Here is a 10,425-nt window from a genome sequence, read left to right as displayed (position 1 = left end):
CCTCGAGGCCGAGCCAGCCACGTGACTCTGGCAGCGTAGAACGGGAATGTGATTTTTTTTTTTAATGCTCACACCTTGCCGCAACCTCCCCCCCGGAAAAACCCCAGCAAGCCGTGTAGCGAGATCGGCGTCTTTTAATAACCAGGGGGGTGTTGGGCTCAGGTTAGACCCCAGTGGCTGTCCCACCGGGCTGAGAACGGAGCCCCCGGCTCGCCCCCCGCAGCCCAGCCACGGTGGGGGTGTCGTTCCCACGAGTCGCGGGGCGTAAATCACTGGTGGGCCAGGCCTGGACCAGCAGGACTCGGCCCGGGCTGGCCGGACGGCGGCACTGGCTGAAAAGCAATCGGGCGCCTGGTCCCCACCCCGGGGCTCTGCACCGAAACAACCCAGCCAGCTGTGCCTTGACATTTCAAATCTGCCCCCGGGATTTAGCCGCATGACTCCGGTTAATTTCCACGGTGGGGTGGGGGCCGGCTGCCTGGCTTTGAAAACATCTCTGTCCAGAGCAGTTCTCGGCTCGCAATGGCCCCGCCGTTTTCAGGGGCGCTGCTAATGTTCATGCTCTTCCACTTGCTAAAGGATCCGTCACCAGGAGCTGAGATGCAGCCACCTCTGGGGTGAGGCATGGGGACTATAGGCAGGGCCCCCTCTCTGACGAAGTGGGACTGTTCTTAATGTTTCCTCTAATACTGTGTGGGTGCCTCAGTTTCCCCTATGCATTTCTTAAGTCTCTAGGGGGTGAGATTGTTGCAGAGCAAAGGGCCAGTGCACATAATGGCCGACTTCTGTTTCCTGGCAACTAATGGCCAGGGGCCTTCCCCCCTGCAAGGGGATTTCTAAAGGTGTGGGAGAACAAAGAGATCAGGTGACAAAACCCAGAGGAGGAGGGGCTGGAGGGGGGTTGAGTTTGGGGCTGGCTGGGGACTAGGAGTGAGGGCAGACGGGGGTGTCTGGCTCACTGCCCCCCAGAATGGACCCGGCTGAGGGGTCCCGTTTGCTGTACCTACAAGCTCTGTTTTAGACCCTGTTCCTGTCATCTAATAAACCTCTGTGTTACTGGCTGGCCGAGAGTCACGTCTGACTGCGAAGTGGGGGTGCAGGACCCTCTGGCTGCCCCAGGACCCCGCCGGGGCGGACTCGCTGTGGGAAGCGCACGGAGGGGCAGATGCTGAATGCTCCCAGGAGAGACCCAGGAGGTGAAGCCGTGTGAGCTTCTTGCCCTGAAGACGGTCTGCTCCGAGGGAGAGGAGGCTCCCCAAAGTCCTGCCTGGCTTTGTGGGGAGCAGTTCCAGAGCATCGCCCGGGGACTCCGGGACACCCTCCCCTAATGCTTAGATGCAGCTGCCTCTGGGGTGGAGTGGGGCCCAGGGGCTGTTCATACCTGGATCCCTCACCCTGCACTGAGATGCAGCCGTCTCGAGTGGGGCACATTGGTTTATAGGTCAAGTGCTGCTGCTTTCATGTGTATTTACCTGGGGGCTTTGTCTACCCTGGGCTGTTCAGTGTCACCGAAACTGCTGTGAACGTGACCACAGCGCGCCAAGGAATTGGCTGTTAGTAGATTCTGGTGAAGCAGGACGTGGGCCTCCTGAAATGCGCGGGTGGGGCCGTGTGTGGCCAGGGCCCCCCGAAATGCACGGGCGGGGCCATGTGCGGCCCAGGGGCCTCCCAAAATGTGCTGGCGGGGCCGTGCCTGGCCCAGGACCTCCCGATATGTGCTGGGGGGGGGCTGTGTGCGGCCAGGGCCCCCCGAAATGCACGGGCGGGGCCGTGTGCGGCCCAGGGGCCTCCCAAAATGTGCTGGCAGGGCTGTGTGCGGCCAGGGCCTCCCGATATGTGCCGGGGGGGCTGTGTGCGGCCAGGGCCTCCCGATATGTGCCGGGGGGGCTGTGTGCGGCCAGGGCCTCCCGATATATGCCGGGGGGGCTGTGTGCGGCCAGGGCCCCCTGAAATGCGCAGGCGGGGCCGTGCCTGGCTCCGGGACCCCTAAAATGCACCAGGGGGGCCGTGTGTGGCCTGCAGGCTGGCCACCCCCTCTAGCCCAAAGCTGGGATGTCGCAGAGGGAAGGGAAGGGGCGGGTTGGGTTTTTAACCCCAGGCTTCCTGTTGGGGGGGGGGTATTAGAAAACCTGGGCTGAGAGGGGCAGGCTGGGGAGCTGATTTCATGGTGGTGGCACCAGCCTGAACCAATTTAGGGCCAAATTCTCCTGCTGACACTCGTGTGAACCCAGAATAGCTCCGGGAGCCGCTCGACTGCTGTAATTTGCTTTCGGTTGCTGACTCAGCCACTGGGGGCCTGGCCCCGTTGACTCCAACTGGAGCGACGCTGATTCACGGCCGCTGGGGGCCTGGCCCCGTTCGCTCCCGCTCTGCGGTGCTGGACCGTGTGGGCAGCCCCGTGTAACCGACCCAGCCCCAAGCCAATCGCCGGGGGGCGGGCAGGGAGGGACGAGCTGCGTGGGGGAGCACCGGGGTGGGGGGGATTTTAGCTGTCTCCCAGCCAGCCACGCGGGCTCCGGGGAAGTTTTCCGCCTGAGCGGGGATCAAGGTAACCTTTAAGGCTTTCACTGAAAAAGCCAGAGCGGGGCTGGTGAGGGTCCATCCGTCTGGGATGGAGCTGCGGGGCCGCTCAGACGCTCCGGGCCCGAGGGGAGAGGCTGCAGCCGCATCCCCCCCACAGCGGAGAGCGCGGGGGGCTGGTGGGAAGCGGCTGCATCCTGCTTCGTTTGAGGATGAATCGTCTCCACCATGAGGATGTCAGCAGTTCAGAGGGAGAAACTGAGGCACCAAGAGGGGGGTGGACTTGCTGAGGTCAGACCGGGAGTCAGGGGTAGAGAACCCAGGAGTCCTGGCTCCCAGCCCCCCCTGCTTTAACCACCAGACACCACTCCCCTCCCACAGCCAGGGATAGAACCCAGGAGTCCTGGCTCCCAGCCCCCCACACCTGTAACCCACTAGACCACCCCCCCTCGCAGCTGGGGATTGAACCCAGGAGTCCTGGCTCCCAACCCCTTGGCTCCAGGAGAACCCACTTCCTCTATGGGCCTCCAAGCACTTTGGGCAGCGGGGGGCAATGGAAGCAGCCCCCCGGCTGGGGCGTTAACCCCTCCCCTGTGGGGCTGACCCCTCGCCGCCCAGCGGATGCAGGCAAAGTGCACGGGGCCTTTATTGGATGGGGCGCGCCCCTTGGGCAGAGCGTGACCCTGAGCAGAAGGCTGGGGAGAGGGGAGGACATACAAAATGGGGACACAGTGGGGGGGGCATGAAGGAGGAAGGAAGAAAGTGTGTGTGGGGGGAAGGTCCGGTCGGTCACCACGAATCAAGCTCCCAAACCCTGCTCCTGGTGAACCCAGGCATCCGGGCCCATGTCTCTGGTGGCGGGGAGGGAGCCGCTAGTCCAAATCTCTCCGCTGGCCTCCATCCCCGCAGCGCTGGGCTCAGGCGTGTCCAGGAGCCGGCCCCCGTCTGTCGGGGGGGGGGTGCCCCCAGTCCAGGCAGCCTTCTTCCCCCCACCCCCCATTCCCGGGGGGGGCACTAGGGGGGGCCCTTGTCGGACAGGTAAGCGATGAGCGCGACCACGGCGCCGATGTAGGTGCAGATGCCGAGCAGGATGGAGAGCACGGCCAGCGCGAAGGTCCGACGCGAGGCCGCCCGCGCCCCCGGGAAATCGCCCTTGGCCGAGGCCTTGTTGGTCTGGGGAGGAGGGGAGAGCAGGTTAGTGAGGGGGAAAGAACCCCCTGAGATCCCCCCCCTCACCCACATGGATACCCTCACCCCTGGCTGAATACCCCGAGACCCCCCCTGACAGATACCCCCATGGATGGGGGACCCCCCACCTCCCCTATGCATTACATCTGCCCCTTGCCCAGTTGGATACCCCGAGACCCCCCCCCCATTCCCAGGCCAGATTCTCTCCCCCCATGGGCCCTGCATGCCACCTTCTGCCCCAGCCAGTGCCTCTCCTGCCCCGCCCCCCCCAGCTGGGAGTGGGGACTGGGACAGGGCCCCCTGGGGGGTTGGGGCCCCCTGAGGGACTGGACCAGTTTTTGGGGGGCAGGGGAAGTTATGCAAGTATCTCCCATAACGTATGCAAATCGTCCAGATTTGATTGAAGCAGTGGGCTGGGGGGGGCGCTAGGCTGAGGCCCAGGAAATTGGTCTCCCGAGTGGGCTGCCCCCGCCCCGCCCCGCCCCGCCCCGCCCCGCCCCGCCCCGCCCCGCCCCGCCCCGCTCACCTTCTGGGAGAGGTGGAAGGCGGCGATGCCCAGAGGCCAGAAACAGCAGAGCATGGAGAACACGGCCAGGCCCAGGTGATCCTGCGGCAGCATCAGGCCGAAGTCGCTGTCGCTGTCGCTCGACGAGTCGTTCTGGGGGGGAGCGGGGGGTTAATCCAGATCAGGGGGCTGGGGGGAGTGCGGTACCCCGGCGGCCACTGTTAACCCCAGGAGTCCTGGCTCCCAGCCCGCCCTGCTCTAACCACTAGCCCCCCCCTCCCCTCCCCTCCCAGAGCGGGGATAGAACCCAGGAGTCCTGGCTCCCAGCCCCCCTGCTCTAACCACTAGCCCCCCCTCCCCTCCCCTCCCAGAGCCGGGGAGAGAACCCCAGGAGTCCTGGCTCCCAGCCCCCCTACTCTAACCACTAGCCCCCCGTCCCCTCCCCTCCCCTCCCAGAGCGGGGATAGAACCCAGGAGTCCTGTCTCCCAGCCACAGAGCTGCATCAGAGGAGCAGAGCTCTGCAGACCCCCCTGAACCCCGACACACACAGATCCTCCCCCACCACCACCCAGCTTTCCCCCCAGCACCCCCCCAGACCCGCTCCCCCAGGCCCTGCCTCCCGGCTGCACTCTCCGGCCCGGCTGGGAGGCGACTGTCTCTGTCGGGCTGAGCCGGCAGCGCAGCCAGGGCCGGTCCCGGGGCCGGGAATCGCTCCAGCCCCTCGGCAGCGGTGGGATCACCAGGCCAGGGGCTGCCCCGCCCAGGCCCCCTCAGGACCCACCTGCCTGGGGGGGCCCAGCCAAGCCCCCCACTCTGTCCCCCCGCAACTGCCTTCTGCACCAGTCCCGGGCGGCGCAGCTCCGGGGAGCCAGGCAGGGCCCCCCTTGTACCATTGTAAGCCTGGTACTGCCCTGGGGCCTGGGTCTCAGAGCCGGGGGGCCCCCAGACCCAGCGAGGGGGGAACCCCAAAGCCCCCCCCGGCCGGTGCCCTCCAGCTGCTGGCAGGGCTCGGCCGGATGCCTGGGTTCGCAGCCCCCCCTCACCTCGAAGTCAGGCAGCAGCTCCCCGTCGCCCACTTCGCAGCAGACCGTGTGAATGTCCTTCTCCAGGCAGAGCTTCTTGGGGGCGCTCGGCCGGCTCCCCGAACGCCGTCTCGCAGTAACCCTGCTTCCTCCAGCTGGGGGGCTCCCCGGCCTTCCATGTGGGGCCCGGGTGGGGGGCCGGCTCGGGGCTGCCCAGCGGCTCCACTGTCCTCTGCAGGGTCCCTGCGTCCAGCAGCTGCTGGGGCAGCTCGGGGGGCAGGCGCCTCCAGCCGGGCCGAGCGAAGAAGCCAGGGTGTTCCCGCCGCGTGTCCCCCGCCGGGGCGCCCCCGGAGGCCTTGGCCAGCAGCGGGTGCTGTAGTTCGTGGAGGTTCTCCATGAGGCCGGGGGAGATCCCTGCTCCGGCAGCGGGTCCGGCGGGGTCTTCGGCTCCCAGGTCACCTGGTGGGGGGGAAAAAGGGATAAACATGATAAATCTGTAGGGGCGCAGAATGAGGAGACCCCCGGGTTGGCGCGTTGTCCCTGTGACGCACAAGGGGAAGGCCTCGCAGAGCTGGCCAAGGGACCCAGGAGTCCTGCACTAACCACTAGACCCCACTCCCCTCCCCGAGAGCCCGGGGGCCTGGACAAAGTCCAGCTGCTCCAGGAGAGGAAGAGACGTTTGGCGCAGTCGTCCGGGGAACCCCCGTCTGGGCAAATCAAAGCGCCGCTGGGGCATCCGTTAGCTAAACGCGGTGACCCTGAAATCAGGCAAAGCGGCCGAGCCGAGCCGAGCTGTGTCCAGACGCCGGGGCCCAGGTGCAGATCAGACCATGAGTTGCAACAGTGTCCCCCGTTCTTGCCCAGCGCAGCCAACATGAGACCGGCCGCTTGCCAGGCCCCGGGGGAAGGACGCTGCTCTCGGTAGTAAAGTCCGTGAGCCAGAGCCACGGCTGGGGCGACGCGGCGCAGAGCCGGGCCCGCCAGCGGAGCGGTGCCGATCTCCGGCAGCCGACACACATTTCCCAGGGGCCCCTTGACACCCCCTGCAAACCCTGCCGAGATCCTAGCCCCCACCCCTGGCCTGCCGAGCGCCTCGATCCCCCACGCAGGCCGGGCACTGGGTGGACGCAGCCGGGATACCAGGGGAGATGGGTCCCGGGGCGAGCGATTCCTACCCGCCCTGCCTGCCCCACCCCAAAAATATGCCCCCACCCCATCCCCCCCTTCACTCAAGGTCCTGCTCCTCTCCCGCAGCTCTGCTCCTGCCTGGGCTTTTCCTCCGGTTTAGTTCTCGCTTCTGCGGAAGGAGCAGTTTTGCGGCTGGGAGGCAGGAGAGCGGTTTGGGCCTTCGGAGCAGCCGGGCAGTGGGGTCGGTGGCGGGAAGAGGAGGACTGGGGGAGGTGGAGGAGGGGACGTGCCGAGTCCTGGGGGATGTGGGCAGGGGAGGCCGGTATCTGGCGCCTGGTGGAGCGGCACAGGCCTCGAGTCACCTCCCGCCGGGAGGCAGCGTTGGTGCCGCTGCTGCCTCCTGAGGGGGAAACTGAGTCACAGAGAGGGGAAAGGGAGGGGCCTGAGTCCCTCGTGTAAATCAGTGGTAAAGCTGGGAATGGAACCCAGGAGTCCTGGCTCCCAGCCCCCCCCCCCCCCCCCGATCTAACCACTAGACCCCACTCCCCTCCCAGAGCCGAGGAGAGAACCCAGGAGTCCTGGCTCCCAGCCCCCCCTGCTCTAACCACTAGACCCCACTCCCCTCCCAGCCCACATCTAGCGAATCCAGCTGCCCAAGTCCATTCGCCCCCACCGCATCCGGGCTTTGGCGAGGACTCGGGGCTCCGGGCGGCGCTGGGAGCCGTGTGACTCTGCCCTACTCTGGTGTGTGGGAAGCCGGTGGGTGGGGGGCGGGGGGAGGTGTCTCTCCTACTCCCTGGGCCAGCTCAGCTCCAGACTGGCCACCGGTGCCCAGCCCCGCTTCTGTGCCCCACGCTGCCCCCCAGCAGAGGGCACCGCCCCGCACCCCTGTCCCGCGCCGACGGGTCAATCCACATCCCAGCCCGACGGGGCCCCACCGGACCGAGCTCCCCGCAGTGGGCAGAGCCCCTGGCACCGGCCACGGGAACAGGGGTCGCAGCGTCGACCCTGGGGCTACAATGTGCTCTGGGTAAACAGGCCGAGCTGGGGGGCTGCCCCACGGATCCCAATGGAGCGACACTGACGGACACCAGCTGGGGGGCTGCCCCATGGACCCCAATGGAGCGACCCCAACGGACCCCAGCTGGGGGGCTGCCCCATGGACCCCAATGGAGCGACCCCGACGGACCCCAGCTGGGGGCCTGCCCCACGGACCCCAATGGAGCGACCCCGACGGACCCCAGCTGGGGGCCTGCCCCACGGACCCCACTCACAAAACAAAGGACACCCACCCGAAGCTCTGAGATCGCGGCACCGCCTTGGCCCTGGGGGAGCCCAGACTTCACCCTCCCCGCCTGGACCCCCCCCCCCGAGTTAGTCGCTCCGATGGCAATAGGTGAGGGGGGGGCAGAGCCCCCTGGGGAGGGGCCGGAGGGAGATTTGGCTTCTCCGCCCCCCCCCCCCATGAGCTGGGAAAGACACTGACCCCTCCCCGCCACGGCACCTGCCCCCCCCGCTAGGGACAGGGGGCGGCTCGGATGGGGGGGTTGGCGGGGGGGCTCGGATTGGGGGGGCTGGCGGGGGCGGCTCGGATTCGGGGGGGGCTCGGATGAGGTGGTTGGCGGGGATGGCTCGGATTGGGGGGGCTCGGATGGAGGGGGATGGCGGGGGGGGCTGGGTTTAGCAGCCCCCCCCCCCCGTCCTGGGTCCGATCCGCAGCTGGTGGAACGAGCGGGTGTGACCGACCCCAGCCCGGGGGTCCGTCCCCCCCCCGGCCCCGGGACCCCCCCGCCCGGCTCTGCCCCCGGGACCCCCGGGCACTTACCGACCACCAGCGCCAGGCTCCGTCCGGGCCCCCGCCAGCCGCTCCGCCCCCCCGCGCCCCATCCCGGGGGGCTGCTCCGGCCCCCCCGCGACGCCCCCCGCCCAGGGGTCTCCCCCCCACCGCGGCAGGAGAAGCGAAAATCCCCCCGCGGCCCCGCACGGAGCCCGCAGCCCGCGATGCAGCCGCAGCCCGGCTCCGCCCCCCGCCCCCCGAAAGGGGCAGGCTCGGGGGGGGGGGCTGGGAGGGGCTGGGGGCGCGGGGGGGGCGCAGGGGGGGTTTGTTTCGCTGCTTTGTCAGCAGCGTTACGGGAACGGCGGGACCTGGCGTGGCAGGGAGACCTGCCCCCCCCCAGCTGACAATGTGTGTGTGTGTGGGGGAGCCTGGGAGCCAGGACTCCTGGGTTCTCTCCCCGTCTGGGGACAGGGGAAGCAAGTTACCCGGGTCTCCCCGCTGAGCATCTGGGGGGGGGGCAGAGCCCGAGGGTGTCACCCCACAGACCCAGCCAATGCCGGGGGGCAGGGAACCCAGCCCTGGGCACCCCATTTCCTGCCCCCCAGCTCTGCCGGTGCCCCTCACTCCCAACCCGCAGCCCCTGCTAGCCCGGCCCTGCCCCCCCCAGCTCCGCCGGTGCCCCTCACTCCCGACCCACAGCCCCTGCCAGCCCAGCCCTGTCCCCCCCAGCTCTGCCGGTGCCCCTCACTCCCGACCCGCAGCCCCTGCTAGCCCAGCCCTGGCCCCCCAGCTCTGCCGGTGCCCCTCACTCCCGACCCGCAGCCCCTGCTAGCCCAGCCCTGCCCCCCCACAGCTCTGCCGGTGCCCCTCACTCCCGACCCGCAGCCCCTGCTAGCCCAGCCCTGCCACCCGCCCGCTCTGCCGGTGCCCCTCACTCCCGACCCGCAGCCCCTGCTACCCCAGCCCTGCCCCCCCCAGCTCTGCCGGTGCCCCTCACTCTCGACCCGCAGCCCCTGCCAGCCCAGCCCTGTCCCCCCCAGCTCTGCCGGTGCCCCTCACTCCCGACCCGCAGCCCCTGCCAGCCCAGCCCTGCCCCCCCCCCAGCTCTGCCGGTGCCCCTCACTCCCGACCCGCAGCCCCTGCCAGCCCAGCCCTGCCCCCCCCAGCTCTGCCGGTGCCCCTCACTCCCGACCCGCAGCCCCTGCTAGCACAGCCCTGCCCCCCCCAGCCCTGCCGGTGCCCCTCACTCCCGACCCGCAGCCCCTGCCACCCAGGTCTGAGCTCCCCCTTCCACAGGTCTGGGGCCCATTGCGTCTGGGAGGCCACCAGCCCTGCTGAGACCCGGACAGCTCGTTGCACAAGGCCTGGCCCTGGCTCCGCGTCCCACCCGGCTGTGAGACCAGTGGCCCATGAAAGATTGAGGAGGCTGGAAAAGCAAAGCCGTGTTGGGGGCTGGAGCAGCCGGGCTCGTTAAAGAATAATGCTCCGTGGCCTGATGAATCATTCATAATCGGCTCCGTGCGGGAGGGGGCGGTGGGGGAGGGAAGGGAACAGACAGATGGGTGGGTTGCGGATCGGGAGTGAGGGGCACCGGCAGAACTTGGGGGCGGGAAATGGGGTGCCCAGGGCTGGGCTAGGAGGGGCTATGGGTCAGGAGTGAGGGGCACCGGCAGAACTGGGGGGCGGGAAATGGGGTGCCCAGGGCTGGGCTAGGAGGGGCTTCGGGTCAGGAGTGAGGGGCACCGGCAGAACAGGGGGGCGGGAAATGGGGTGCCCAGGGCTGGGCTAGGAGGGGCTGCGGGTCAGGAGTGAGGGGCACCACTGGCTTGCCAGGGCGGCTTTGATGGGGCTATGTTTGCTTGGCCCTTGAGTTCTGGCACATGAGGGGAGGGGCCGTGGGGCCTGACCCCCAGCAGCAGCGCGTCCACTGGGCCGTTGTGCGGGGGGCGGTCGCCAGGCTCTGTGGGGCAGGGCCCGTCTCCCGCATGGGGTCAGGAGGCTCCACCGGGCCCGGAGCTGCACTTTCCTTCGGTGTTTTAGGGCAGCAGCTGGAGACCCCCCCCCTTCCCCCCAGCCCATGTGCCAGGCTCTGCACAGACCCTGCGGGGGATGGGCCCTGCCCTGGACCCCCCCATCTCGGGGACGTTCTCGCCCTTTGCTGGGGACGCTGGGCCCAGGCCTGGCCGGGGGTCACGTGGGGAATCGCAGCATCTGTCCAGCCCTGTGGGCCACGGATGGAGCTCAGCCCCCCCTCCCCGCATCTGTATTTACCCCCCCCAGCCCC

General features: G+C 68.6%; 1 protein-coding gene across 1 annotated transcript; it reads right to left on the bottom strand.

The window, feature by feature from the left end:
• Nucleotides 1-3,149: 3,149 nt before the first annotated feature.
• Nucleotides 3,150-8,747, bottom strand: TMEM91 (transmembrane protein 91). The gene is made up of 4 exons (XM_065570806.1): nt 8,190-8,747; nt 5,258-5,695; nt 4,235-4,366; nt 3,150-3,693 (listed from the first exon to the last, which is right to left on the bottom strand). The coding sequence occupies exons 1-4, from the start codon at nt 8,730-8,732 to the stop codon at nt 3,535-3,537; spliced, it is 1,272 nt and encodes a 423-aa protein (XP_065426878.1). The 5' UTR covers nt 8,733-8,747; the 3' UTR covers nt 3,150-3,534.
• Between the last annotated feature and the right edge of the window lie 1,678 nt (nt 8,748-10,425).

The sequence above is a fragment of the Chrysemys picta genome, chromosome 17, assembly GCF_011386835.1.
Source record: "Chrysemys picta bellii isolate R12L10 chromosome 17, ASM1138683v2, whole genome shotgun sequence".
Classification (NCBI taxonomy): Eukaryota; Metazoa; Chordata; order Testudines; family Emydidae; genus Chrysemys; species Chrysemys picta.
The sequence above is the reverse complement of the archived record's forward strand: the minus strand, read 5'-3'. Positions and strand labels throughout refer to the sequence as shown.

Bases quoted from the DNA above. Each gene is read 5' to 3' on its own strand.
- TMEM91 (XM_065570806.1), bottom strand. From the start codon at position 8,732: ATGGGGTGCCCAGGGCTGGGTTCCCTGCCCCCCGGCATTGGCTGGGTC. The intron at 5,696-8,189 runs GTAAGTGCCCGG...CCCCCCCACCAG, and splicing joins GAGCCTGGCGCTGGTGGTCG to GTGACCTGGGAGCCGAAGAC. The intron at 3,694-4,234 runs GTGAGCGGGGCG...CCTCCTCCCCAG, and splicing joins CCTTCCACCTCTCCCAGAAG to ACCAACAAGGCCTCGGCCAA.